Here is a 27,500-nt window from a genome sequence, read left to right as displayed (position 1 = left end):
TGTGTGTGTGTGTGTGTGTTAGGCACGTGTCAGGTGCTGGAGGCTTCTGTAAGGGTGCAGTGGAGGCTGCTTAAGAGATTAGCCATGCTGCCTTATGCTAATTATTCCCCCTAAAACTCATTTAAATACACAAAGCAGAAACACAAACGCTAGCCGTGCCAGAGAAACACCAACACTCCACATACAACAAAGTGTGTGTGTGTGTGTGTGTGTGTATATTTTTTTTTCACCTTTTTTCAAAATAAAAAACAAATATAATATAAAAATAGTTATTTAATGTAAAATCCCATATTAAGTTTAAATTTTAGTGTTCTTGAAGTTGTAGTATTAAAAGGATACATTTCTAATATTGCTAATAACTGTAAGGAGTACAATTAAACCTAATAGTGATTTGTTCACTGAGATTAATATTTGTTATATACAAATTTTCAATGTTCATTCATTTAAACACAAATGTAGAAAATATTTGAATAAAAATATACCTACTACAGTCATATTATATATTCATATTATATATTCTCAACACTGTTATTGTACTAATACCATAATCTCATAAATACTATACATAATGATGTTGAGATTTTGTTCAGGAATTACAGGTCACATAATAGCTAATAATGTTTGAGTGTTAGCAGATCTAGCAGCTCCTCTAGGACGAGAGCGTCTTCTTTACCCGTACTTTACCCGTACCCCACCATCACATGTGCTGCTCTCTCACAAAGCCTCTCCTGAGTTTGTTTGTTTTTGCACCATTAGATTTGGGAATGAATTTACTGTGACCTTTCTGACCCCTTTGACCTTTTATTCTCCATGGCGACGGTCCCCTGGCAATGAGAGTCATCAATCAGACGCTGTGACAGCTCATCTCTTTGCCCCACAGGACCTGCAGCCATACACACACGTGTATGTGACGTGTGTGTGTGTGTGTGTGTGTGTGTGTGTGTGTGTGAGACAGCATGAATGGCTATTCCTGTCGATGAAGACTGTGTGTTTGTTTGTGACCGTGTGTTTTTGTGTGGCTACCTTTGTTTGTGTGTGGAAACCATGCATGTTTTCCTGGGGGGTGCGCGCTGATAATCAGTATCTGAAATCATATTACATTCAGTTGTCTATTGCCAATACAATCACCAAGCACAGCAAGAATTTCTACTGCAGACCTGTGCCAGTCTGCAATCAGGGGATGTCTGAGATGCACATTATTTGATTCCAGCTTTCATTTTTTTCTCTACTAAAATAATCATGGGACAATAACGCCGTTAAGGTGTAATAATACCTCTTCACCAAGATGAGCGTCATTGCAGGAATTGCTGGACATTCTTTGTTCACGTAGAGGGTCACTGGGGTTTGCAGGGCTCCCTCTACCCATGGCAGCCATTTGCAGCGTTGACTCAGGCAAGCTACAGATTGTGGCCCCTTTAAGAGCTTTGAATTCGGCTTTAAAGTGGGTCACAGTAAAAATATCTTCAACAATTATTCATGCACTCCTCCCTCCTTTCTCTCCCTCCTCTACTGCGCTCTCTTTAAAAACTGCATGGTTCTGCAGTGCTGAGGAGGAGAGAAGAAGAAGGGATGACTCTTCTCTTTGTCAGATGCAGGTCTGATGAAACGGTGGTGCAACCAAGCTGCCTGCATGCCAGCGAGCGTTAGCGACTGCCCAGCTATCGCTGTCCGTATATCGGCTTCGCCTGGTCCGTGCCAACCGTCGATCTTAGCGCCAGGCCGTGCTGACGTTGTTTATGTGGTTCGATGTTGTTTTGTGCTGCTACACTTGTTATTGATCTCTCCTTCGGCGCTCTGGCCAAGTGCGATAAAAGACGTTTCTAGATTTGACGGCGGACGGCTTGCGGCCTGCCGCGCGCCTGGGGACCCTGCTAGTCGCCTGTTAGCATGTCCTGGGTGCGCGCGTGCGGGGATGTGCTAGCAAGCGGCTAAGCACGTGATTAGCGCTGGAGTGAATGGAACAGCGCGGCAGCATATGGGAGCCGGTCTCGCAGCCCCCCGTAGGTTTAAACTCAACATCTTCAAATTAGTCAGAGAGAGATCAAAGCAAGTCGCGCCATGCTCACAGAGAGCAAAGCTTTGAACTGCCTCCACCCTCCTCTGCCTGCCGCGCGCATGTATGCGTGTGTCTGTGTGAGAAAGGGAGAGAGACACAGAGAGAGAGGGAGACTGAGGGATGAGATAGGCTGGTATGCCGGTATGGAAATGAAGAGCGAATCCCTTGAGTGCGATTCTGAGAGGAGCGAGAGTTGGCTTTTGATCACGTGTGTTTGTGAGCGTACGTGCGAGCGAGCGTGCGTGTATGCGAGCCTCCACACACACACACACACACACACACACACACACACACACACACACACACACAGGCCCTACGAATAATAGAGAGAACTGCAAGGAAAGTAACTGGGCCTCTTTAGGCAATTTTGGCCTGATGTGAATGCAGGAAGAATAAATCAAAGCAGACAGCTACAACTGTAAAGCGCACGCAACACAAATAGACCGTCGAGAGAAGGAAGTCTGAAATAACAGCCTGCTCCTTTATAACTGTCAAGGCCACCTTCATTAACACACGTCGGCAAGCTCGAGGGAACACAGGGGGCTTCACCTGACATCACAAAAGGTTCCTTGATAGCAACCGGCTGAAGAACCGGCTGAAAATGGTTCTGGCTGGAACAGGCGTAGTGCGTGACTCCCTTAGAACATTGGAAATGGAGCACCTCAGTCGGCAGGCTTGGTGCAGGCTAAGTGGAACAGCGAGCAAGTCTTTATGTATAGAGAGGCAGCAATGAGCTTTCGTTGTATCTCCTTTGCTGGTGTCTAGGTGTGTTCGATATAACTAAGCAGATAACTGCAGAAGCCAGACTTCTCGCTGTCAGTCAGGTCTTCTGTAGAATCCATAGTAAAATCTCTCTCTCTCTCTCTCTCTCTCTCTCTAACACACACACACACACTCTTTGTCCACCTTTCTTCTCATCTACACCCATCTCCATCACCTCGGTCTCAGCTGTCCTCTCCTGTCATCTCATTTTTCCATAGAATGTTTGCTTCATGTGTATGTACACACCTCAGATCAATCACATCCTCTTTAGCTCCTCTTCTGAACCGATAGTGTTTACAACATAGTTAACAAGCCAACTGCAAACAGAACATAATGCATTAGATATTGCATTGTCACAACTACACTGCATGCAATGGACCACCAAGTGCCATGTACAGGCTTCAAGTTATCGTGCTATGGTTGAAAGTGTTTTGTTCAAATGGTAGCTTCTGCCTCCTAGTGGTCACTGCTGCCATTACATAGTTTTCAATGGGATTCTGAGGCGCTAAGTGGCATGTCACCTTGGAGCAGTCTAGCCCGCGGTTGCTGTGGCAACAGGGAGCCGCTAATCAGTGGCACAGCATGCATGCCATTACATAGCCATTCGGGCTCTGTTTTGAGATGTTTATGTTATTTCCCTCCAAACGGTCACTAGGTCAAAATAGCTCTTTTTTCCCAAAAATATATTTAAAGTCATCTCAGTTTCCTCTATTTTCCTAATTGCTTCTCTTTCTCAGGATGAACGGTCTTTGTATTTAACTATAGATTCATGGTCACCTAGCAACAACCAAATAAATTCAAGAGCATTCTGCAGTAACCTCTGCTCTGTGCGTGTATGTGCGCATGCTTGTGTGTGTGCTCATGTGTGTATAACTGTATATGCGTGTGCAGGAGTCTGTTGTTCATCAGTCTTTGAAGAGACTGCATGGAGCATTGTCACCTATAGCGTTGAGGAGGAGGAGAGCAGGGGGCCGTTACTGACCATGCTATTAAAAGAGTGCTAAATGCATGCACACTCCCATTTGACAAAAGGCATGCAAGTTGTACAGGGACGGCAGGGTTAAGTGGAAAGTGGGTTTGAGGACACAGAACAAATGGTGTGAAATGAGCCGTTTTGATCCACGGTGGCTGTGCAATGCCATAATTTCATGGCATGTTAGGGAAGGCGGAAGCGGGGGAGGTGCAGGATGGTCGGGTGTCTGGCCTGGGGGGTCACCGAGTCTGATCACCCACGTTGGATGATAAGACTCCTCTGCTCCATCGTCCCTTCCCACAGACCTGACAGTGTGCCCTGGCTACCAAGGGAGGCACACACACACACACACACACACACACACACAGACACACACACACATAGAGAAAAAAGAGGACACCAGTCTTCATTTTTCATCTCTCTCTGATTCTTGTCTTGCAAAAATTATTCTAATATGCATGTTATGGATCCCATACATCACAGCCAATGCCCAGAGTTACAGAAATACTGAGATGACTGACATACGCTGCTGTTTTTCAGATTTTTTTTTACCTTTTCTTTTTGTGACAGGGTCTTCGATATTCAAATTAAATTCTGTAGTGTTGTTAGAAATGTTAAAATTGCTTATCATCATTGGTTGGGTAGTTTGGGAAAAACAGGCTTTTGACTAGCATGGAGCCTGATACACTTCAGAATATATTTTGGAGTTGAACTATCTACAACACAAGATAAACTGTAATCATTCACTGATGATCAAAGCTCTGCAGGATTCCATAAGACCCGTCCCAAAACCTTAGGAGGTGAGTGTACTTGAATTCAAAGCCACTAGTGACATTAAAACTGAACTTGGAATCATAATTTCCTAAATTCGTCAACACACACAACAAAAAGCATGTGCTAATGGCTTTGTTTTACCACGGGTATAGCGTAATACGCCAAATGGGAAACTCTTTTTTTAATTCAGTTATTCGGCAGGCTATCCAATGTGGAATGGTCCTGCGCAAACTCCAAGTCAAACACCGCAAGAAGGGAAGGGAGCAGTCAGTGGTCTGCTAACGAGATTATCTAATATAACAGTTAGTCGGGTTAATTAAAATGCGTGCTACCATTGGACATTACGCACGTCAGTGTGTCCTCCACCCGCCTGTGCCTTTAGGAAAGTGAAGCTATAGCTGACCGGACCGGCATTTGTATTACGGTCATGGAATTGAGTTATTATACAATAGCGTCCCCTGCTGTGTGGAACATGCAAGTAGCGGTTCGACACCCGTATGCTGCTATATAATGACTTTTAGGCAGTATATCGGCCATCCGTATGCCAGTTATCCTGTTTAAGACATCGCTGAACTCATATTACCGTCAAAGCAGAAGCTACACAAACAAGACAGAAAAGTTCCAATGGAAGTACTTCGCTCCTTGTGTCCCTCTGAGTGCGCTTATCTTTGCTGAGTGGGCGTGCACAGAGCCTTTGTAGACAAATAAAACAAGTCACTCTTTGGACATGCTATCTCTATCATTGGCTAGGCTATTGGAAAAAGCGTATTTGTTTGTGTATGCACTTGGAAGGTGTATCTTGCCTTGGGTATTTCTTGTAGTGATAACTTGTGTTTTATTATGATTTACTCTATGTTGGAATGAAGATTATGTTACACTGTATTATGCCAAATTGTGCTATAACACATAAATCAACACGCGGTTTATTGTTGTGTGCTACAAGTAAATGATATGTTGGGCTCTCTCTATAGCCTAGCTCATTGTTTTCTTTAAGATGCTGTTTGTTGGTGTTGTTTAGTTAACTACTGATTGCACGTGGCGTATGAAATCAAACATTTCTGCTATTTGTTTTTGTATTTTTACTCTGTCGGGATGTTTCGAGTTCTATTTTGACTCTTAATTCTAAACCGATATTTAAAAATCAATTTTGAACTTGCGAAACAATATTTATGAAGTTATTCCGAAGGATCGGTGAAGCATACTTGTGACTATTTTTTATCTTAACGATCAAATCGACATCACACTGGACAGCAAAACAGTTATCACCTTCTTTAAACATAATGCATTTGTTCACGAAAGTTGATTTTCCATAGTGGTCTACAACAAAGGTCGCAGAAAATTCAGACTGGGTCCTAGAGCGCATAGCATAGAGCGCTTTTATCCTTTGATGCTTGGCCAACAAATGTACCGCGATATTGTAATGTCATAAAATGACCACGGGGTGGCAGTAGATTCAGCTCATACCTGAGTGTAGGCCTGCACAGTGGTAATTGTGTTTGTTCAGCCGTTGTCTTCAAAACCGTCTGCCGGCCTCACGCCTCTTTCTCAGATCTGTGAGTAGTTGCTCAAATATTGAAAAGACAGCGACCCCCGCCTCGGTCTCTCCGTTTTTAAGCCTCATTTTGGGCTTCATCCAAATGATGAGATTAGAGCTGCGCAGCACGTGCTTCACGGTTCCGTTACTCCGTGTTCATCCTCCAACTGGGACCAGCGCCGGCGCAAGCATAGAGTTTCTTAAGTCAGTTACAAGCCACGTTCCTCATTTACGATAAAATAGAACTGTTGTCCAGTTGCATCTTATACCAGATTATGAAATATTTGGGGGATAACGCATTGCATAAAAACAAGAATTCAAAATTATTATTCGTGTATTGTGCATTAAGCGTTGTTTAATGAAGTTCATAAGATATCAACCATGGGTAATAGTTAGAAGTCTACTGTATTCTAAGCCTAAACACCTGTCAAATGTGTTCAGTGTCCGTGATAAATATGACAAACATTGGTTTGTAAAGTTAATTGTACTATACACTTGCTATTACTGTGATACTACTAGTGTAGCAATTATGATTATTGTAGTTAAAATTAAGACTGAGTAGGTTTTTAATCCTCTTAATTAAAACGCCTTCCTGATTGGACAGAATGATAATCCCACAGGGCCTCGCGCTTCTACTAACGCGCAAGTAGGACGGAGCTCGAGTCACAATCTGCCCAGGGCGAGGGCAAGACGTATTGCGAGGAACCAACAAGAAGACGCGCACAAGTTAGGAAGAGGCATCTAAAGTGCGTGTATCATAGCTGTCTGCGTTTAACCGCATCACACTAGTGTTTAAGGTGATCATTATAGACGTGCAAAGGAAGAGTGAACTATCTCCAAAGGTGATTGTATTTTCAGTTTTTTAGCTACGTTTGCGAGGACTTCAGATAGAAAGACGACCGTGCAACTCCAAGAAATCTGAGCGGCGGAGCGTTTTGGGACGAGGATAAGTTTTTGTTCCCGATTCGATTTTTTTATTTTTTTATTTTTTTTGTTTAAGTTGTATTTCTGGTTCATAATGAATGCTAGAGATGAGAACCTGCTGAAAGCGATCAGCAATGACACCCTATTGGACCTCACGCAGCGGTACGGACAGTCCGCGCTCAGCTTCGGCGCTGGCCATGGTGCTGGAAGCCCCGCGCGGTACCCCCTCACACCCGCTGCCGATTTCCTGTCGAATCAAACAGGAAAGTCCAACGAGAGTGGCGGAGAGCACACTAGTGACGACGACGACGGATTCGACCTAGACTCTCGGAAGAGAAGTTCGGGCTTTGACGACGACAAGCACCCCGGTGCTCTTGCCAAGAAGCCAAAGGAACAGAGGTCTCTTCGGTTGAGCATCAATGCTCGAGAGCGGAGACGGATGCACGACCTGAACGACGCGCTGGACGGTCTGAGGGCTGTGATTCCGTACGCGCACAGTCCGTCTGTAAGAAAACTATCCAAAATCGCAACTTTGCTCCTTGCGAAAAACTACATTCTAATGCAAGCGCAAGCGTTGGAGGAAATGCGCCGGCTGGTAGCTTATCTAAATCAGGGGCAGACAATATCGTCGCCCATTCCGACCGCGCTGGCTCCGTTCGGACAAGCGGCTGTATACCCGTTTTCGGGCACGGCATTGGCTACCTGCGCGGAGAAATGCGCGTACTCCGGGACACCTTCAAGTCTGTTCAAACACTGCAATGATAAACCTTGACTTTCACGCGCGTCCCTGAACTTTACCCGCAGCCTCCTTCCGTTGGTCCCACCTCGAGTTTGATATGTCTTATTGGGAAAGGACTTTAGCCTAATACATAATCCTACTACATATTTAAATAATTGCGGTGTTTTATCCAGATTTACCAGATGATGTAAAAATATCTGTGTGTACTGGGGCCACGATGTATTTGGAATGAGTGTCTAAATCCTTCCGGTTTCGCTGCTTTTCTCCTCTATCCTCAATTAAGCAAAAACATCGGTAACAAATTGTGATATAATGGATTGCATTGGAATGCATGTACAGTTGTTCCTCTGGGAAACAGATCATTCTCATATAAGTCGCAAACGGTTTTCATAGCTGTAATGGTCATTGAGAACCTCAGAAGTCTCCCCTAGCAATTTAGTGTATATTATTGGTAATCTATGCAACATTCCACCGTGACAAAGACATGGCCCGAAGATTTCTCATATATATTCCGCCACCAGAGCGCGAGTTGTTTGTCAACAATCAGATTCGGCGAAGCATAATTCTCCCACCCTCTCTTCTGTCAGTGCTTTGTGGAGAAAACGCCGTGTGACACAGTTCGAAATTATAGGCCTATGAAGATGATTTTGGATATGTAATTGCACAGATCATTTGATTGTATTGTACAACTGTGAAGAACTACTTGATAAAAGCCTATACCGGCAAAACATTTGGTCTTGTTGCTACATGAGTTTCATATATTGTTTATACGTCTTTATAATTAAAACATATCTATGATCAATAATGCCTGATGAAGTTTTATTTGTCTCCAGAGACATATTTTCGCTTCATTTCTCATACAGATAAATAGTTTGATAAGCGTATGCGCAAATATCCTGTTTAGTTTACAAGTATTTTTGCTTTTACTACAGTAAAAATGAAAGGGATAAAGAAAGAAAATAACATTATGGGCACATGTAAGCGACCAGTCCATCCATGTGGCCTAATGCTGCATGCCAGCTAGACCTACCAGTCCATCCATGTGGCCTAATGCTGCATGCCAGCTAGACCTACGCAATAAGCGAATTATGCTTTCATTTGAGTTCGACCGATCTTGGCAGCAACGTTTTTTAAAAAAGAAAATTGGGAAAGACATGATTTATGATTCAGAAACAGTCTTTTCAGTCGACGTTTGATATCAAACGTTCAATAATTTGTAATAAAAGCAGTTCTGAGTTATCCAAAATATCACGTTACACATTCTACGACCTTTTATATTATCTGGTAAAAAAAAAAAAAAAGTAACAAAATATCCACGTGCACAGTTCACTAATATTTTTTTAATCGAAAACACGTATTATTCCTTGATCCCTTTTCTTGGGGAGTTTAAATGACACTGAACAGGTATGACTTAAATCCTTTAAGTGGGACTGGTCTGTGGACGGAGATGCTATAGGCTGCAGTCCGCTGCTGTCTTATGGGTGCAGCGCTGCTGACGGGAAGGTCGTCCGATGCGCCCGGGGCCCGAGGGACCTGTCCCTGGGTATTTGTGCTACCGTAAAGCCTTGACGTGCTGTAACCTACCCGCTCCACTTATTAACACGATTTCAGCGCCTGTCTTCCCTGACCTGGTGATGCGATGGACAGAGCATGGCCGCTTGTTCGCATTTCCAAAGACCATCTGAGACAGAGGCCTACCAAGTTGTTATTGTTCTAACATACCACCCTGTGAAATGTTCAGCACGTTTTTGATCATTCAAACAGCTCAGAAAAATGCTACTGCCCATTCGCATTATACATACATATATTACACATTCCAAGTGTAAAAATGTGTTCTTCAAATTTCAGTCAAATATATGATTTCACAAAAAAAAATATGAACAGTAATATTCTCAACATTTACGCATATTACGTGAAAAAAACTGCTTAAATCAATACTGGCTTGTTTCGTACAGTTGCGTTGTTTAGTTAATATAATGGGAATACATAATGTATATTTAATATATAGATATATAATATCATTATATAATAAAGGTTTGCTGTAAGTACAGGGTACAAGAGAGATAACTCCCTTTAGATAAAGCCACCAGCTCTGAGGTTGTAACTGTTCACCATTTCACTTGTTAAGATAAACTGTTGTCTCGAATTCCCATTGCGATAAATGAACATTTTTCCACTTCTTCTTCTATAACGAAGGCCTACCGATCTCCAGGTAAGTCAGATTGCCGCACTCCTCACATATGATTGCACAGACATTCCTTGTTTGACAGTAAAGAGACAAGCGATTTAGAATGACAAGTGCCGCTGTTGCAGTTTTAATAATCAGTCTGCATTTGCCTAATGGGGTTGAAGGACACCGTCTTCTACTGCCGAAGGGTACCATTTGTTTAACTACTAGAGTAATACAATTTAGAGCATCATTTTTATAAGACCCAATTCTAAAAAAGAAAAAGCTAACTCTCTGCAGTTTTGAAGCGTAACCTTCACTTAACTGGTCAATAACAGAAGCATGTCCGAAGCTATTGTAGAAACAGCAAATATCAGAATACTCCAGCCCAACACCCCACCCAAGCGGTCTTTGCTGTCTGCATGAGCGGACCTTAGTAGATAAGACACACTACACTAAACGTCCCTTTAACAGCGCAAAGCGGCCGTTGAGACTCCGCGAATCATTCACGGTATGATTATTTACAGTCATCTCTCACGTCTCAGACCGTTTATGCTTCCTGTTCCGCGGGATTACTGCGGAGTGATTTCATTACCGTAGCTGGAAGCTTCTGTTGTGTATGTTTGTCGCTTTTCACAGGCGACTGATGGAGAGAGAAAAAACATATGCCCTTAAGTGCCTAACTCTGCCGACTGCTTCTGACAGCGCTGCTGAGAGTCATTAAGCTCTCGCGGAGGCACATCGCAGCTCGGCGCTGGCGCACTTGTTTACTGCAGGCCGAGAGAAACGTTGGATAGATGGGGGCGGGCTGCTGAAACAACGTTCAGGTTGTGTTTGTTCTCGCTTCGGAAGGCATACAAGCTCTGGGACACGGCAGAGGCCTCTGGAATCTTGAAGCACTGGGGGCTGGTTGCATGTGTGTGTGCGTGTGGGTGCGTGCGTATGTGCGTGTGTAGGCATGTGCATAGAGTGGGGGATGTATAATCGCACGAGCAAATGTGCATGTCCTGGGTGCAGCAGTCTGGGCTGCTGAATGTTTCTACATGTGAAGTAGCTGCGAGCTGTGGGCTTTAAGGTAAGTGTTTATGAGAGCACTCTGGTATGATCGCACATGCATTTGTGGAGTTTGCACACCCACTGGTGTCCCTGCAGGTCAGCTGTTAAGAGGGAAACACCTCTGGTGACATTATGTGAACCCCTGCTTGTGGTTACCTCATGTTATGAGAGCCTCGGTCACTTGGTTCTGAGCAGCCCTGTGATCCAGGCAAACGTGAGGGAGAGTGCGGCCGAGAATGGAGAACCGTTACGCCAATCACACGTGGAATAAGGGGAGAGGGTTGCAGGGTCTCCCAGCATATATGTCCATTTATCCTTCTAGTGTGGTAGGTAGGCAACCAACCAGCTGCCCATCCCCACAAGGCAACTGACACCATACATTCAAACCACCATAGCCGATGACTGAGAGGACCGCATTAGTCCATTAGTAGAGGAGAGGACAGAACAGAAGAGTGAATAGGCCTGGGATGAAATGAGCTTTTCTCTCTTGTGCTCTCTAGGACTGTGCTAGCACATTCAAAATTAGCTGTTATAATAAAAGCTCAGTTTATCTATCAATAGTCAGAATTGGTGATGGAGAGAGAAGCAGAGAGAGAGAGAGAGAGAGAGAGTACAGTTCATACAGTGTGACAGTGTAAGTGAGATGACACACAGGACCGTCAGTCCGGCTCCCCTGCCTAATCTCTAACAGCTCTAATATCTCTAATAGAGGGACAGAGAAAGGATGCACAGAGCAGTTTAGTGCCCACCACCCAAGATTCACCTACAGAAACATGAACAAGCCTCCCATATAACCTGTCCAGCTCCTAAGATTTAAAAACATACACACAAACATACCTTTACACTGGGACTCAGGTTCCCATACAAACAGACATGTGCACACATTGAATTTGTTTACTTAGACACATCAGCACAGACCAAGCTCATGTGCACAGACACATGCACCCAGCATGCCGCTCCGCAGTTGACTAAAACCTCTCTGGCTGCTACTCATCTTCTGATGCAGCTGAGGGGAGACCCTGTTTTGTAGGGATCCAGGGAAGATATTTAACGTCATTAATTAATGCCAAAAGCAATGTAATTGGCCATCCATAATCCTCCATGCGCACAGGATTCTGACAGGCAGACAGAGGTGTGCTCCACTGCAACGCCTGATAAACTTACCTGATTAATCCGTACTGCGTCTCACTCACCAATGTGTGTGTGTGTTTATATGTGTGAACTTGTGTGTGTAGGAGAAGGCGGCGTGTACCTGGGCAAGAGCTGAGAAACTCTCAGATCTGGAAATCTGCAAACCAGTGTTCTATTGTGCAAAAATAACTGAGCTTCATCATTGTCTTAGAATTTTAGTGTAAATTTTAATTTTTTTCTCCCAAGTGCAATGGAGTTCCAAGAATACGTTTGCCCACCCACCTTAGTATATTAAATCTGAGATTCATTTTGGAAATGTTTGCTCTGTTTTTAGCGCCCCTGCACTTTTAATTACAGCATTTAGGCTTCACTCAGGCAGTGCCCTGGCGAGACTGAGGCAGAGAGGTAACGTGAGGCAGCAGAACCGAGGTTCCATGTGCGTTGCTGGCCATCTGAGGCAGAATGAAAGGGAAGATTAATGGCATTTAGTGCAGTGGCGGGACTCACACGCTCCTAATTAAAAGCGGACGAACAAGCGACCAGCCAAGGATCAGTGGCTTTTAATGAGGAGCTTGTAGGCTGATTTGGGCGTAATTTTCTGCTTAATAAGGCTGGTTTAAAAAGTCATTTTGGAGGGACGACACTCTTTTAAACCTGCTCATTATCAATAAGAGCGTCTCACTTAAGTACTTGAGGAAATGCTGGGTTTAATTAATATAGAGTTGGCACATGGCTCAGCTGACAGGATGGAGGGGGGTGGAGGGAGGGATTGATGAAGAACTTTCAAGGACACGGGTTTCATTAAGCTACTCATTACGACCTGAATAAGTCTTTGTGTCGTTCGGATGCCCGATTCGCCCTCCCTGCACAGTACAGGCTGACTGTTGATGTACAGTCACTGTAAGATTTCTGACATGAGAGAAAGGGACTGTACAGCTCACCACACTAACATGACTTAATGACGCTCTGCTGTTTAAGTCACCATACAGACCTGCATACACCACTCTGCCTAATCTATGTCACTGGGTGAATCAAGACAAGAGCAGGTCATTGTATTATAGGAGAACTGGCCTTTGGTTTATTCATTTTTGAAAATAGTGCAATTTGTTGTCTTTCATGATGGAGGTAAAGGGAGCGGTCCAGGTGCGTGTGTGAAAAACAAATCCATCCCCATATATTCTCATTGTGCAGTGAGCTTGCATGACTGGCTTCCAGATATGCAAGCCTCTGAGAGGCGGAGTTTTCCTGTAATGTTGAGAAAAGAGGATGGTGAAATGTATGATGGAGGGATGGAGGCGTGAGGTTTATCCGGCACTTGATCCAGAGCACTCTGCCTGCCTTCTCTGCAGTGAATTGTGTTGCAGACTCTTAAAGCCTCCTTGTCCCTTTGTGATAATCAGCTTATGGCTGATTTGGCTGCTCAATGGCTCTATCAGACAAAAGAGCTCCACTTTAAGGGCTACGCTTAGAAACCTGTCAGTCACCAGGGCTTTAAGGCCTGTGGTCTTCAGTTTGAAATCTGTTCATCTCACTTTCCCTGTTTATTCACTTGGGATTCCGCCATGGTTATGTTTATGAAAATTTCGTATAGTCACCTTCGTCAAGCAGGAAGCACAGGCAAACACTAAACACAAGAAAAGATGGCCTAATTGATTACAGGGATTTCCCACTTTTGATGTCCGTGACTATTGTACTAGGCTGGAAATCAGAATAAACTACTTTTGTCTCTCCCTCTTCTGCATCTGGGATTTCTGGATTCTAACTTTCTTCAGTGTGACAAACTACTCCATCTGTAGTTTGCTGTAGTATGTAGTAGGTCCACTGAATGTGGAATGTGGGGGGGGAAAATACAGCCTATGAGAACTTATTATTCATTTGAGAATGGCGTTTTTCCACCAAGTTCTACAAGCTGCCAATTCACAGCTCCTACACTCAGTGCTAACATTTTAGTCTGAAAGCTAAATGAAAGTTGGAAGGTTAAATGTTTTGTTACTGAGGCAGTTTCCTGCAGTGTTGTGGCTACTAGGCCAGATTAAAACAGATCAAACAGAAACGTCAGCGTTTAACATGCATGTGCAATATACCTGAACTGTCAGCTGCTATTCTTTATGTAAACTACAGGGTTTCATGACTCTCACCTCACCCACATCCTAACTCTGCTCTGCTCCTTTCTGTGATCATCTGTCTGCTAAGGCTAGTGTTACTGGTTATGATGGAGACCATCAATCAGGAAGGTGAAATGGGTACTCTGGCTGCTGGATTGGAAGGATGCTTCTTTGGTCTGGTGTTTAGGGGGCATGTTTAGCACCTGTTGGCCTTGGGTTTGTGACCGGGGTATGCTCATTGCCTTCAGCCTTTGTCACAATGGACAGATAATTTAACAAGCTGGCTTTTACTGTGCTTGAGACAATTTTGTTGTTCAAAGAATGTTCCCCTAATGTTCCTTTTAGGTTATCAGAACATTATTTTTCAATGTTATTTAAACATTGCCTGCTTTCTTAATGCTCACGAAATGTTTTTTATTGATTTCCAGGACATTCTATCTTCTGAAACCTTCATGTATTAACCTTCATGGAACATATTTCCATCTGCAAAATCAGAACATAAAAGGTCAAAGTGTTATACACTGGGTCTGGTTTTCTTATGTCTCAGAAAGGTTTTTCTTGTTAATCATAATGTTCTACAAAATGTTTTCAGAACAGTGAAGTTCAGATGTTCTGGGAGCATTCATTCACACACAGACACAAAACTGTTAGAAGTTTTGATTTTAAAAAGAAAGAAAAAACAAGTTGTTGGGACATTTTAGGTTTAGGCCAGGGGCATCACTGCAGCCAATATATTGGGCCACGTGCCCCAGTAAAATGTTTCTACTATAATTGTCCCACTACAATTATGGGCAATAAAAAGTCAATACAAAGCCTGAATATTTTACATTTTAACCAAGATTGTTGACCAAAACTACACAACACAAACATGAGCACCACACAAATGTACTAAAGGCAACACATTTCCTTTAAAGACCAAGCATCTTTCCAAATGCTTGAGTGGCAAACAATTTCAGGTTCTCTGTTCACTATAAGGAGACAGCAGTAGAAACTGACCTTCACTAGTATTTAAAAGCAAGTCAGCCATGCAGAAGGAAATGATAATGCATATATTTTACGGTTAGCTACTTTTAACCATTTAGCCTGCCAAAAACACATATTAGACCACTACAGCAAAGGCATTAACGGCTTAAGTTAGCAAAGGCACTGGTTATGTTATCAAAAGGGGGCACTGTTAACTGGGGACAAAATAACACAAGCGTGTGGAAATGTGAAATATAAATGTAATCTACTCATTTTAAAAGCTTGGGTTAGCTAGCATGAACTGATGATGCAAAAACAAAATCACAAAATTCACATATATATATATTATTTTATTCGCAAATATTTCACATTTACAAAAAAAAAAAAACATTCTCATGACAGAAGTGAGAGAGCAGTCAGAAAATGAGTGAGGGAAAGAAGATGAAGAAGAGCAGAGCGAAACAGCGAAAGAAGATGAAGAGCAGAGCGAAACAGGGAAAGAAGATGAAGAAGAGCAGAGCGAAACAGGGAAAGAAGATGAAGAAGAGCACAGCGAAACAGGGAAAGAAGATGAAGAAGAGCACAGCGAAACAGGGAAAGAAGATGAAGAAGAGCAGAGCAAAACAGGGAAAGAATCAGTAAGTGAGAGAAAGAGTGAGAGAGTAAAACAGAGAGAAGAGAATGGAACAAAAAGCAGGAAAGTGTGGGCCTTTAACAAAAGCATGTTCACAACTCTGCCCCTTTGACTAATGAATAGGTAAAACAAAGTGTAATAACAATGTAGCAACAAACAGTAATAAATGCCATTACAGTGTAATAACGTAAAAACGTCTGTCATGGGGCATTGGTCTGTCCTAAATTTAGGACAGGTTTAGAAACTCACTGATAGTGAGAGAGCCGAATGACCACAGCGTGCTTTCTGTGCACCGCTGAATGTCGTATCCGTGCCGACAGATTTACTTTGGCGCAGCAGTCATTTACGGTTTTGCCTGCCGCTAGGGAGATTATACCAGATTATGGTCATCTCCCACATTGAAACAAGTTCATTTTCATCCTCACAATGGAATCCACTTATGTGAATTTCACCATGACTTGCTGATGTCATTTACGCTGGGGCTCCTAGTGTATACTCAGTGTATCAGGTATCAGCCACTCTTTTAAGGATTAGCAGGAATAAATGGGGTATTACGGCATCTCATCAGAGGGACCATGCCTTTGAAATATTGTGAAAATGAAATTTTATTTAATCCATGTAATTTATTTCAGACTCTGGGGTTTCTCCAGGATATGCACAGAGTCTTAACACACCACTATATTAAAAGATCCAATTGTTATAGTGACCCTAGAGGTGGATGTGTTTTAGTGGAGAATGAAAAAGAGAAAGAGAGATAGAGAGAGAAAGAATGTTCACTCATGCCTCTTAAATTACTATTAATGTTTTAGATAAGTGCTTCCTTGGGTAACTAGTTATTGTCTCATACCATACATGATAATAGCGTGAAGAGATTTTTTTTTTACTGTTATAATGTTTATTACCTGCTTGTGCACATTTATAATATTGTTAAATTCCTAGATAAGATATTTCAGTTAGTAATGGTTTTTTTTTCCTGTTTACTCAGTAAACTGTATGAAGTAGCTCTCCTACAGCTTACGCAGACATTTAAGCGCATATTCCAAATCCTCAAAAATCCCACCAGTTAATTACAAAGTTATGAAAGGAAGAGGACAATACATTTTTGAAACATGTTTACACAGATCACAAAAAGGCCTAGGCAGTTAACCTTCTGTTATAAAGCATTATAACCCACCCCTCACATCCGGGTTCAATGGAATAAAATGTAGCAGTAATGTTTTCACCTTCTTCAAGACACTGAAGAGGTTTTTGTAGTCTACTGCCTTTAGACCACTTGCAATGACATGTGTGATTTTATGTGATTAGTGGTGCTGTTATCAGTTCCCCCACCGCTCCATGTTGATGTTACAGACCCACGTCCATCATGCAGAGTGAGGCTGTTCCATTATAGGGGGAGGGGGGTGTTTGTGGGGTGCCATTCTCCTTCTTAATTACTCTGGCAGGATAATGGCGGTGATGTCTTTCAGAGAGAGGGTAGGGCACAAGACCGAGCCGGAAACACATTTAAATTGATTATGCATGTGAGAAAGATGGCAGTCTCTCTCTCTCATCAACCGCCTGGCAATGAATCCAACAAACACTAGCAGGTACACAGTCCCTTACAAAAGTAAGTCTTAGTTACTATATCATATCTAAAAGTGGCATTCTCATGATAGGGTATATATTTAGCGAGGGTTTTCATTCTTTTTTCGAAATTTGAATGAAGACCAAGCTGTGGATCTGCCACTTGGTACTGTATGAATGAACACTGCATGCGAAACTGTGTGTGTGCGTGTCCGTGTCTGTGTGTGTGTTTATGAACACGAGTGTGCATACGCTTTCGAGGAGGTCTCCCCATTACTGCCACTCCACTGCACTTCCTCAGATAATCCCTACGCCCTGTGGAGAGTACAGGAGTCCTGGCAAACATGAACACACACACACACACTTAGAGAGAGAGAGAGAGAGAGAGAGAGAGAGAGAGAGAGAGAGAGAGAGAGAGAGAGAGAGTGGGGAAAACTGTATCTCACTACTTTAAAAAGGTTAATTCAATATTACATAGTTCTCTCTGTGTCAAAATAACTTACATTTTCTGCATTTAGGATTTACAAGCATTTTCTGCATTGAGGATTTATAATTAAGGCGCATCTTTATGCTTTATCCATTTTTGTGAGCTCAGTAAATCAATGTTATACTATGACATACTAGAAATCCTAAAGACAGAAATAATAATATAATAATAATGTAATATATTGATTAAGGCCAGAAAAAAAGCAGACATGAATTTGGCTGACACTCTCCTGCAGATACATTCTTATATAATGGCATTCAACAAGCCACACTGACTAGCATGTCGATGGGCCAGTTATTAATGCTTCACCTTTCATTATCACAAACTGAAAAACAAGAGTGGATCTATATTAGGGAGTGACCACAGATATGTTTTGTGTTATTCTCCTTTATAAGCCCCTCCCAACAGATATCTCTAATACTATCAACAGGGGATTTTCAGTGATGTTCCTGGGTCTCTTTTCATTTTAATCATGACAATGGGATCGGGTAATCTGACCTCCAGAGTGTTCTATGATTGTCCTGATTGAGACTCTTTTGTTAGACAGATATGTAATATGCATTGGTAAGAGGATTTGCTGCAGGAGACTGTGTGATTTAATCATGTTTGCATAGGGAAAACAGCCCTTACATGCCCTTGTGGGGATAAACCAGCATTAAACACTGAGTTTTAGATTCATGGATAAGATTGGAGTATGAGGTAATGTTTGATATAAGAAGAGTAACCTGCTCAGAGGTTTATAAGAGGACTACTTGGGGCTTGATGTCAGAGGTTAGCGGTGAATAGACTTCTCCTTACTGAGCAGCTGTACCAGAGAACTGTATTAGAGCAGGAAAGCAGTTCAAGGCAAAGTAAAGAAGGAGATCACGAATGCAGTACATGGAGGATCATCCTCTCAGAAGATGCAATATCATTTCTTTTTGGTGGCACATTAAAGCATCAGTAAAAGCTGTAGACTGAATAATGAGAATGAAAGCTATTATGAGACAGTGAGTGTAAGTGGCATGCGTGTGCGCGCGCACACACACACACACACACACACACACACACACACACACACATGCGCGTCTGTGCAGAGTGTGTGGCGATCAGCACACCCCCTCCTTATTAATCCCCTCTGTAGCATGCCCAGCCATGAGGAGACAGAGTCTGCTAGTCTGCTCTGCCTGCCACACACATACACATGCATGTACATGCAAACACACACACACACACAGAACATAAGCACAATATGGGACTTTTGTGAGTGGCTGTCTTTCTGTAGCCCTGGCTGGATTTGGACTGGCAAAGTAGAGTGTGTCAATATTATCAGTCAATGTTTTGCCTTCACAGCTAGATTGACTTTAAGAAATGCCGGACGCAGGAATTTGTATCTCGCGCCTGTTTGCGCTGCAGATGCAGGCCTGTATGATATGCTTCTAATTTTGTGCATGTTTGTCGGTTGCATGTGGGTGCGAATGATCTCTTTTAAATCAGGCAGTGTTTACAGTAGAGGTAGAGAGAGCTTTCTCTAGTCTTTCTTTAATGCAGAGCCTTAATCCAGCAGAGAGCCAGACTCAGCCTCCGCCAGACTCAAACTGAGCAAGGCCAATCCCCTCCTCCCCAAACCCAGTGCCTTCTTATATAGGAGAGAGGAGGACAGACAGAACTGCAGCCTGGTATTCAACCTGCTATCAGGATAAACTGTGAACTCTTTATAATTTTGTGTAACATTATTTTACCTTTCATTGTTTTTGTTCTTATCAGGCATTGTGCATCTTTCAAAAAAATCATTAAGTGGTAATTCTGCATAAAATATAAGCAGTGTAGTTACCAAGAACAGAATTTTTTTTTCATTCAGTAAATCAGTCGACTCTTTGCTTTTGGGTTTGTTTTAGGTTTCATTACCTAAAGGAACATTGAATATAAGAAACATTATTTAGGCACAAATATAAATGCTTTCATCTTTTTCTGAAGGTAGCCTGAAGTAAGCCATGTAACCTGCTCCAACAAAAGAAGCCCCAGGAAGGGAGCGTGTCCAGAGAGAACCGCTTCCTTTTGGATACAGGTGTAACTTTAGGCAGAGTACGAGGCAAGATAGAAAAGCCATGGTCCCACGAACTGTTCAGAGGTAGAAATGTTGTCTGGAGAGAAGGTGAAAAGGTCAAAGAGACAGAGTTTAACTGACTGTAAATAATCATTTAAAAATGTTCTTTAAACAGTGGCAAGCTCGTGGCAAGCTAAAGACTAAAAAGCAATGTCTGTGGCATCTAAATTCTAAGCACAGATTTTGCTAAAAAGGATCATTCACAAAGACACCAATTAGTGGTTGGTATTTGAGCATATCAATGGAATCTAACCAAGGAAATTATACAAAATTGAACATAAGGGTCGAAACACAATTATTTGTCAAAGGTTTTTTGTGAGTGTGGAGAAAGGTAGCGGTTCAACTATGTCGAGGTGTGATAGATTTGCCATCATTTGTTTGACAAGTGGCTCTGCAGCACCCTGAATCAGCTTTAGCTCCACCCTTCCACTGCTAGCGATTTGGCACGTGTGGCAGCTCAAGCTCAGACAGCATCCAGACGAGCCCCCCCACCCCACCCCCACAAGAAAGGTGCTTTCTCTCAGTCACGAGAGCTCAGGAGTGCCTCCCCTCCTCTGTGGTGTCATGACTACTGATGCATACATGCCCATTAAGGCAGAGATTAATACCAATAGCTGTATTAAAAGATATCAGGTCAGAGAGGCAGAGATTAACACCAACAGCTGTTAAGCAGCTGTTTATTTCCTTAGATCCTTTCTTTCTCTCTCTCTCTCTCTCTCTCTCTCTCTCTCTCTCCCTGTAAACATGCTCCACTGTCCTAAGGATTGCTCTAGATTAGCAACAGGGGATGCTTTTATCCAAACAATGATCCATATTAAATTTCTATAAAATGAAAATCACAAAGCTTTACCAAGGGATCACGAACAGTAGAGAATTAAATCACAGCTTTTTAAGATGTGAGTGTGTGCGTGTGTGTGTGTGTGCGTGTGTGTGTGTGTGAGAGAGAGAGAGAGAGAGAGAGAGAGAGAGAGAGAGAGAGAGAGAGAGAGAGAGAGATGAGCAGTGACCATGTAATACAGATGTACCAGAATTGGCAACATATATTTAGTGTGTTGAGGATGGTCATTGGCTGAAAAGGCATATTTCTACTCTTTTACAATCTGTCTCTCTCCTGCTCTGCTTGACGTGTTTAAAGGCCCATTCAAGAAAAGGGACTGTAATGGGGAAGCAGGTAGGGGGATGCAGAAAGCTAAGCAATAGCTGATTTCTCTGTGCTCATATGTGTCATTCAACTTGTGTGTGAGACTCTCAATAAACAAGCACTTCATATGCTTTCCTGTGCAGATAATAGTAGACCTTCATGTCCAAGCAATATCCAGGTACGCCACTTTTATCCAGTGCTCATCAATTGATGTGCGTGTGTGTGCGCGCGCGCCTTTGCATGCGTTTGTGCACACGTGTGTATTTAGTGGGTGTGTGTGAGTGTGTGTGTGTGTGTGTGTCCTAACTGTCACATTGGCTGTGTGTGAGTTTTGCACCCCAGGGCAATGTAATTGTGTGTGTGTGTGTGTGTGTAGCAGTATGACACCTCTGAGACACAAAGCTAGCTGTCCTACTTGTGCTCACCTGCATCTGTGTGTGGGACTTGACTAAACACACATGATAGGTGAGTTGTTTCCCAGCACTTTTCTCTATAGCTTTCCCTCTGTCTCTCCTTCCCTCTCTACATCCCTCTCATGTCTGTTTCATGTATTCTTTCCTTGTCTTTACCTGTGCTTAGCTCTTAATTCACTGTTTCTTTTTCCACATAACAATCCCCTCTCTCTCTCTCTCTCTCTCTCTCTCTCTCTCTCTCTCTCTCTCTCTCTCTCTCTCCTTCTCTGCAGGCAGCAAAGAGGCTACTTCACCAGTAGTTTGTAGCTAGAGTCCTCTCACGCAGATAAGGGAGCCTCCAACATGACGCTCAGCTGACTTCAGAAAGGCCAGGAAGCAATCTCCAGTCTCACTCTCTCTGCTCCAGCTGAGGTGGCAGCCCAAGGGGTCCACAGAGCTGCTGAAAGTGTGACAGAGCTGCTAAAAGTGCGACAAAACCTGGACACTGGATGGACATTAATGGGCAGAAATCTGCCAAAGACTGAAGGAAGTTACTGGAAGAGATCCATAGGGTTCCAGCAGGAAGCTATAAAGAACTTGTGGAGTGTGTGCAGGTGTGTGTAGGTGTGTGTGTGTGTGTGTGTGTGTGTGTGTGGTGTGTGTGTGTGTGTGTGTGTGTGTGTGTGTGTGTGTGTGTGTGTGTGTGTGTGTGTGTGTGTGTGTGTGTGTGTGTGTGTGCGTGTGTGTGTGTGTGTGTTTGGGAAGGGATAGGGATGGGGAGGGGCATATACAGAGACAGAGGGATTGTGTGTGTGTGTGTGTGTGTGTGTGTGTGTGTGTGTGTGTGGTGTGTGTGTGTGTGTGTGTGTGTGTGGTGTGTGGTGTGTGTGTGTGTGTGTGTGTGTGTGTGTGTGTGTGTGTGTGTGTGTGTGTGTGTGTGTGTTTGGGAAGGGATAGGGATGGGGAGGGGCATATACAGAGACAGAGGGATTGTGTGTGTGTGTGTGTGTGTGTGTGTGTGTGTGTGTGTGTGTGTGTGTGTGTGTGTGTGTGTGTTTGTGTGGTGTGTGTGTGTGTGTGTGTGTGTGTGTGGTGTGTGTGTGTGTGTGTTTGGGAAGGGATAGGGATGGGGAGGGGCATATACAGAGACAGAGGGATTGAGGTTAACCTCCTGCTATAAAGGATTTCCTGCCGCTCTTCAGGACCAGTGAGGGGAGAGGGTCCAACAGTCCCACTGTTCTGTCCGCCAGAGGTGGGTGACTTTCAAACAGTGTCAGAAAAAGATTCGTATCAGGTACTCATGTGAAAGGAACTTATCCAACTTCCTTGAGAAGTCTGACAGTGTCAAGGTGGTTGGTATGGTTCAGGTTAGAGTTCTGTCTGGGGGACAGGTGAAAGGAGGGCTCTGTTAGCCACATATAGAGGAAGACTGGAATTTAAAAAACATTTATGACAATCAACCAGCTGTGCTTCTACAATGACTTCCTTTTTTCTAACAAACTACTTCCTGTTTAAAGACATTTCTTAATTTCTTTAGTTACAGATAGGAGAGAGAGTTTAAAATATTCATGACATTATAAACCAGGGCTCAAGAAGACAGAGAAGTAGACAGCTGATATTTAATGGTTGATTATTCATGATAACCACAATCAGACATGACACATCTTGGCACATCTTGTGAGCAGATAGAAACTATATAGTGCTTGTTTTCACTAGGTAATTTGTCCTTTTTTAATCAGGCACTGTAATGATTTTGACAATGAGTTTTCTAATAATATTTTAACTGCAGGACTAAATTATATGCTGGAAAAAGCTCTTTCTGTTATTAATATCTATTAGGGAAGGCCAAATTTGGTCTATCAAAAACAATGAACAATTGTCTTGTATTAACGTGTTGATGCTACAATGATAGTAAGCGTGTTGTTATCAAGGAACTAAAAATTGAATATGCATATTATCGGTTGGGGAATAACGTAGAGTGTTTTCTGAACAAATTATTTATTGGGTCATATTGTTGATGATGCACATTTGTTTTTTAACTGAAAAAAACAACCCCATTTTGTGTTATGACGATCATTGTAATCGTGGCTTGTATGCACTGGAACAATAAAGATGTGTTAAATTCCCAGTCCCACTCCCTCCCTCTCTCTCTCTCTCTCTCTCTCTCTCTCTGTCTCTCTCTCTCTCTCCCTCTCTTTCACTCTCTCTCTCTCCTTTAGCAGTAAGTCTGTTTGGCTGCAGAATCGTCCTCAGAACTCAGCCGGGCACAGAGCAGATGGTGACCGTATTCAATTTTCCAGACTTGCATTAAATGTTCGTTATCAACTGCAAATGCCGCCAAGCTCCTGCAGCACAATCACACCCCCTTACACAGATGAGCACGCACATACATCCACACATACACACACACACACACACAGGCCCATGGACACTATTTTACCCTACTAATGCCCTCACCCTGCTTCTGCCATAGAATGAATAGTAAGGAATCAACTTCAATTCAGCTTCCTGGGGAAACTGATTCTAGCACATGGTTAGTATATTTCCAACTTATACTTTCACCCTTTTCATATTCCTCTCTCTCTCTCTCTCTCTCTCTCTCTCTCTCTCTCTCTCTCGTTCTCTCTCTCTCTTTCTCCCTCTCTCTCTCTCTCTCTCTCTCCCTTTCTCTCTCCCTCTGTCCCTCTCTCTCCCTCTCTCTCTCTCTCGCTCTCTCTCTCTCTCTCTCTCCCTCTCTCTCTTACTGTAATCAGAATCACAGAAACCTAAACTCTGTTAGAGGTAAATCAGCTTTCACCTCCAGAATGAAAGAAAACTGAGCATTAATCCACATCTGTCCATACAAATAATTCCGGCTCCGATTTCCCACTGTCCTCTGCCATGCCAGTGGGTGGGGAGGAAATAGCCAAATACCATTTTGTATTGCTCATCTTGTTACATATGTGTAGTGTAAAATGTTTCCTCAGTATGTTAGAATTTTAAATTGGAATTTTGACACCATAAATTTTATTTTAACTTTGGGGAGCAAAATATAGAAAATATATATATATATATTTGTGTGTGTGTGTGTGGTGTGGTATAGTCTGTGTATTTGGGACTGTTTGTGTGTGTGCATGTGTGTTGGGCTGTTTGTGTACATCTGTGCGCTCGCATTGCTCTGAATCTGACCACAGTGCTTAGAAAGGTCATGGAGCATAACCTTATGGTCAGCTGCATGGTCTTGTGTAGGCGGTATGATAATGTCAGCTCCCATTAAAGATCTGGCAGTACCCTGTAGTCAGTATCCTTGCCTTAGAAGGTGTTACCCTAGCATTCATAAGATCGATGACAGTCTCTTCAAATCGCCTCTTCCAGAGCTGACTGTGCATCCACTGATCTGCATTGTTTAAAATTATTATTATTGTTGTTGTTGTTGTTGTTGTTGTTGTTGTTTTAAGCACAATGAGTAGAAGTGAAAGAAAGTTCCGGAACCTCATGGGCAATGTAGGCATGAGGCTCTCATTTGGGCACATGGTGTTTGAGTCACAGCTAAAACAAATCTGGAAAATTCAATTTCTGTCCTTCCACCTCCTCCTTGTTGGTAATGTCAGATATCAGAGGCTGAGTCGCACCTCTTAATCATGATCAAGCGTTCTGTGCCAAATTCCTGTCTCGCGAAGCCGGGCCGGACTCAAGGTTCCTGTGAGAACCTTGCTTTCAGCGGGCTTACTGGAATTGCTGGGAACTAGCACTTAGCCAATCACCTGTTCCACCACTGTTGTACTGCTGGACAGGGAGCACTCATGTGTGACCTAGTTCTCGGGGGTCCTTGGAAACAAGAGGTCAAACGAAGTGACTAAACAGGTCAATACTAACACGACCTAAAGTGTGGACAGTGCTAACAAAAAACTAATGTGAAAACATATGTTGTAAAAAGCGCTATATAAATAACTTTGACTTTGACTTTGACTTTGACAATAACTAACGGTTAGCAGTTAGCAATGTAAACGAATCCTCTCTTACACTACCTCAGTGCAATAAGGCTACTTTCTGTTACATTAGGAAGGGCTATATCACTAGTTTATAAAGTAGCTCTGGACAGCTACCCTCCACTGCAGTCAGACTGTAAGGCACTCTCCACTGCAAGGTTGGTGATCAGAGGGGAGGCACACTCTTAAATCTATTATTAATTACTCTGCTGCAGCAATTTACTGATGAGCCGCTGCTGCTTAAATTGTCCTTTAGACACTTTCAAGCAGGCTTACTCTCACACTCACCTGAAGGGCTTTAGGACACATCTATTAAGCCAAGCAGGTCTACATTCATGCTGAATTGAAGGGTTTTAGGACACATCTATTAAGCCAAGCAGGTCTACATTCATGCTGAATTGAAGGGTTTTAGGATACGGTTATCAACCCATGCAAGTCTGCTTTCAGTGCGAAGGATACGGTTATTAACCCAAACAGCACTGTTTCTGGGGACAGTATCATTATCACTATCATTCTTTTCTTTATATGGTTAGTGCATCCTTCTTTCCATCGTCTCTCTCTCTCTCTCTCTCTCTCTCTCTCTCTTTCTCTCTCTCTCACCCCCCACTCTCTCACGCACACCTACACACAGTGTGGTGGGCCACCTGTCTCTCATGGCTGTGATCGCCATGTTGCATAACCAGAATGTCCATCAGCTCTGGCCTCCTACTGACAGCCCCCAGTGTCCTGCTCAAGCAGTGTGTGCGTGTGTGTGTTCTTGTATTTCTGTCGCCTGTAGTGTTGCCTATGCTTCTGTGCATTAATGGTAATAAGAACATCAGCACAGCAAAATTATTAGAGTGCACGCACACACGCACACACACACACACACACACACACACACACACACACACACAAACTTATACACACATGCACACCTCACATACACACTAAAACACAAAACCTAGTGCCCTAGATGATTTCATCTGCAAAGTGACATTTAACAGAGAAGCTAGATTCACCAGAATGTTCAATGATTTAAAGGGATTGATGTAATTACTGTGCTCTGTGCACCATATTTATTTTTTAGGATCTAAAGTCAAAAGCTGAGCATTAGGCCCATAACTAATGCATACCATTAGTCTGATTGTGTTGTCTTTTAGTTTATTCAGAAAGGCCACATCCCTGTCACATTCTGAGCATACCACCACCCCTCTCTCTCTCTCTCTCTCTCTCTCTCTCCCTCCCTCCCTCCCTCCACGTATGTTCCGCTCCCTCCAAAGTACAACTTGTAATGGCTTTTAAATGTCTCCATGTTGCAGTTAATCCAGATTACGGGAGGTTAATGTGTGCCCATCAGACTCGCAGACACGGTAGACCCGCTGGCACTGTGTAACCACAGATCCTGCATGCATGATCCAGACAGGCGGGACATTTAGATTCAGCCGTGTGAGCAAAAGGCAAAATCCGATCCTCTAAACACAAGTTACAGCGCCTGCAAGGCTCTCCGGTCGGTTGAAGCGCCTAGGTCCCGATGGCCTGTCTTGACAGTGGAATTCTTTCCGCGTTTCAGTGTTCTTGGACGTCTGAGTGAGCAGACAGCTTGACCGGGCTTTGTGTTCCAAAATCCTCCCCCGTGCTGTCCACACTTTCCCAACGTCCATCTCCGCTGCGTGTGTGTTCGCGTGTGTGTGTGCGCGTGTGCGCGCGTTTGGTGTGAGATCGCCGTGGGTACACTGCCATGTTGCCGGCCCACACGTCCATCGCTGGCTTGTACCTTAGGCAGTGGCAGCAGCAGCGAGAGACGCTCCTCGGGAAAATAACACGCTCTTCCTGAGAGGCTCCTTCAGCGGACTTTATTGATATAGCTGCTTTACATGAACCGCTGCACCTATGGTGCGGTTCTGACAAGACCATGTGGGATGCCGATGGGAAAGTTGCATAGTGGTTGTGTAAGTGTTTTCAAATCGACCTACAAAGTCAGAATTCTAAACCACGTTTAGAATTTTCAAGAAATCTGAAAGATCTTGCAGACTCTCCTGTCCTGATTTCAGAGTAGGCTTGAG

At 43.2% G+C, this 27,500-nt stretch overlaps 1 protein-coding gene and 1 long non-coding RNA gene across 2 annotated transcripts in view; one reads left to right on the top strand and one right to left on the bottom strand.

The window, feature by feature from the left end:
- The window catches only part of LOC145653558 (uncharacterized), a 5,265-nt gene extending 3,215 nt beyond the window's left edge, over positions 1–2,050 (bottom strand). The window contains exon 1 of the long non-coding RNA XR_014119782.1: positions 1,274–2,050. This is a non-coding gene — a long non-coding RNA (uncharacterized LOC145653558). The remainder of the gene's footprint in view (positions 1–1,273) is intronic.
- A 4,728-nt stretch (positions 2,051–6,778) lies between these two features.
- Positions 6,779–8,567, top strand: bhlhe23 (basic helix-loop-helix family, member e23). Its single transcript, XM_027007010.3, has one exon. The coding sequence runs from the start codon at positions 7,118–7,120 to the stop codon at positions 7,793–7,795; it is 678 nt and encodes a 225-aa protein (XP_026862811.1). The 5' UTR covers positions 6,779–7,117; the 3' UTR covers positions 7,796–8,567.
- Positions 8,568–27,500: the final 18,933 nt, after the last annotated feature.

This window comes from Electrophorus electricus, chromosome 24, assembly GCF_041902795.1.
Source record: "Electrophorus electricus isolate QZ-2024a chromosome 24, ASM4190279v1, whole genome shotgun sequence".
In the NCBI taxonomy this organism is placed as follows: domain Eukaryota; kingdom Metazoa; phylum Chordata; class Actinopteri; order Gymnotiformes; family Gymnotidae; genus Electrophorus; species Electrophorus electricus.
Note: the sequence above shows the minus strand (reverse complement) of the source record. Positions and strands in the feature narration are given on the sequence as shown.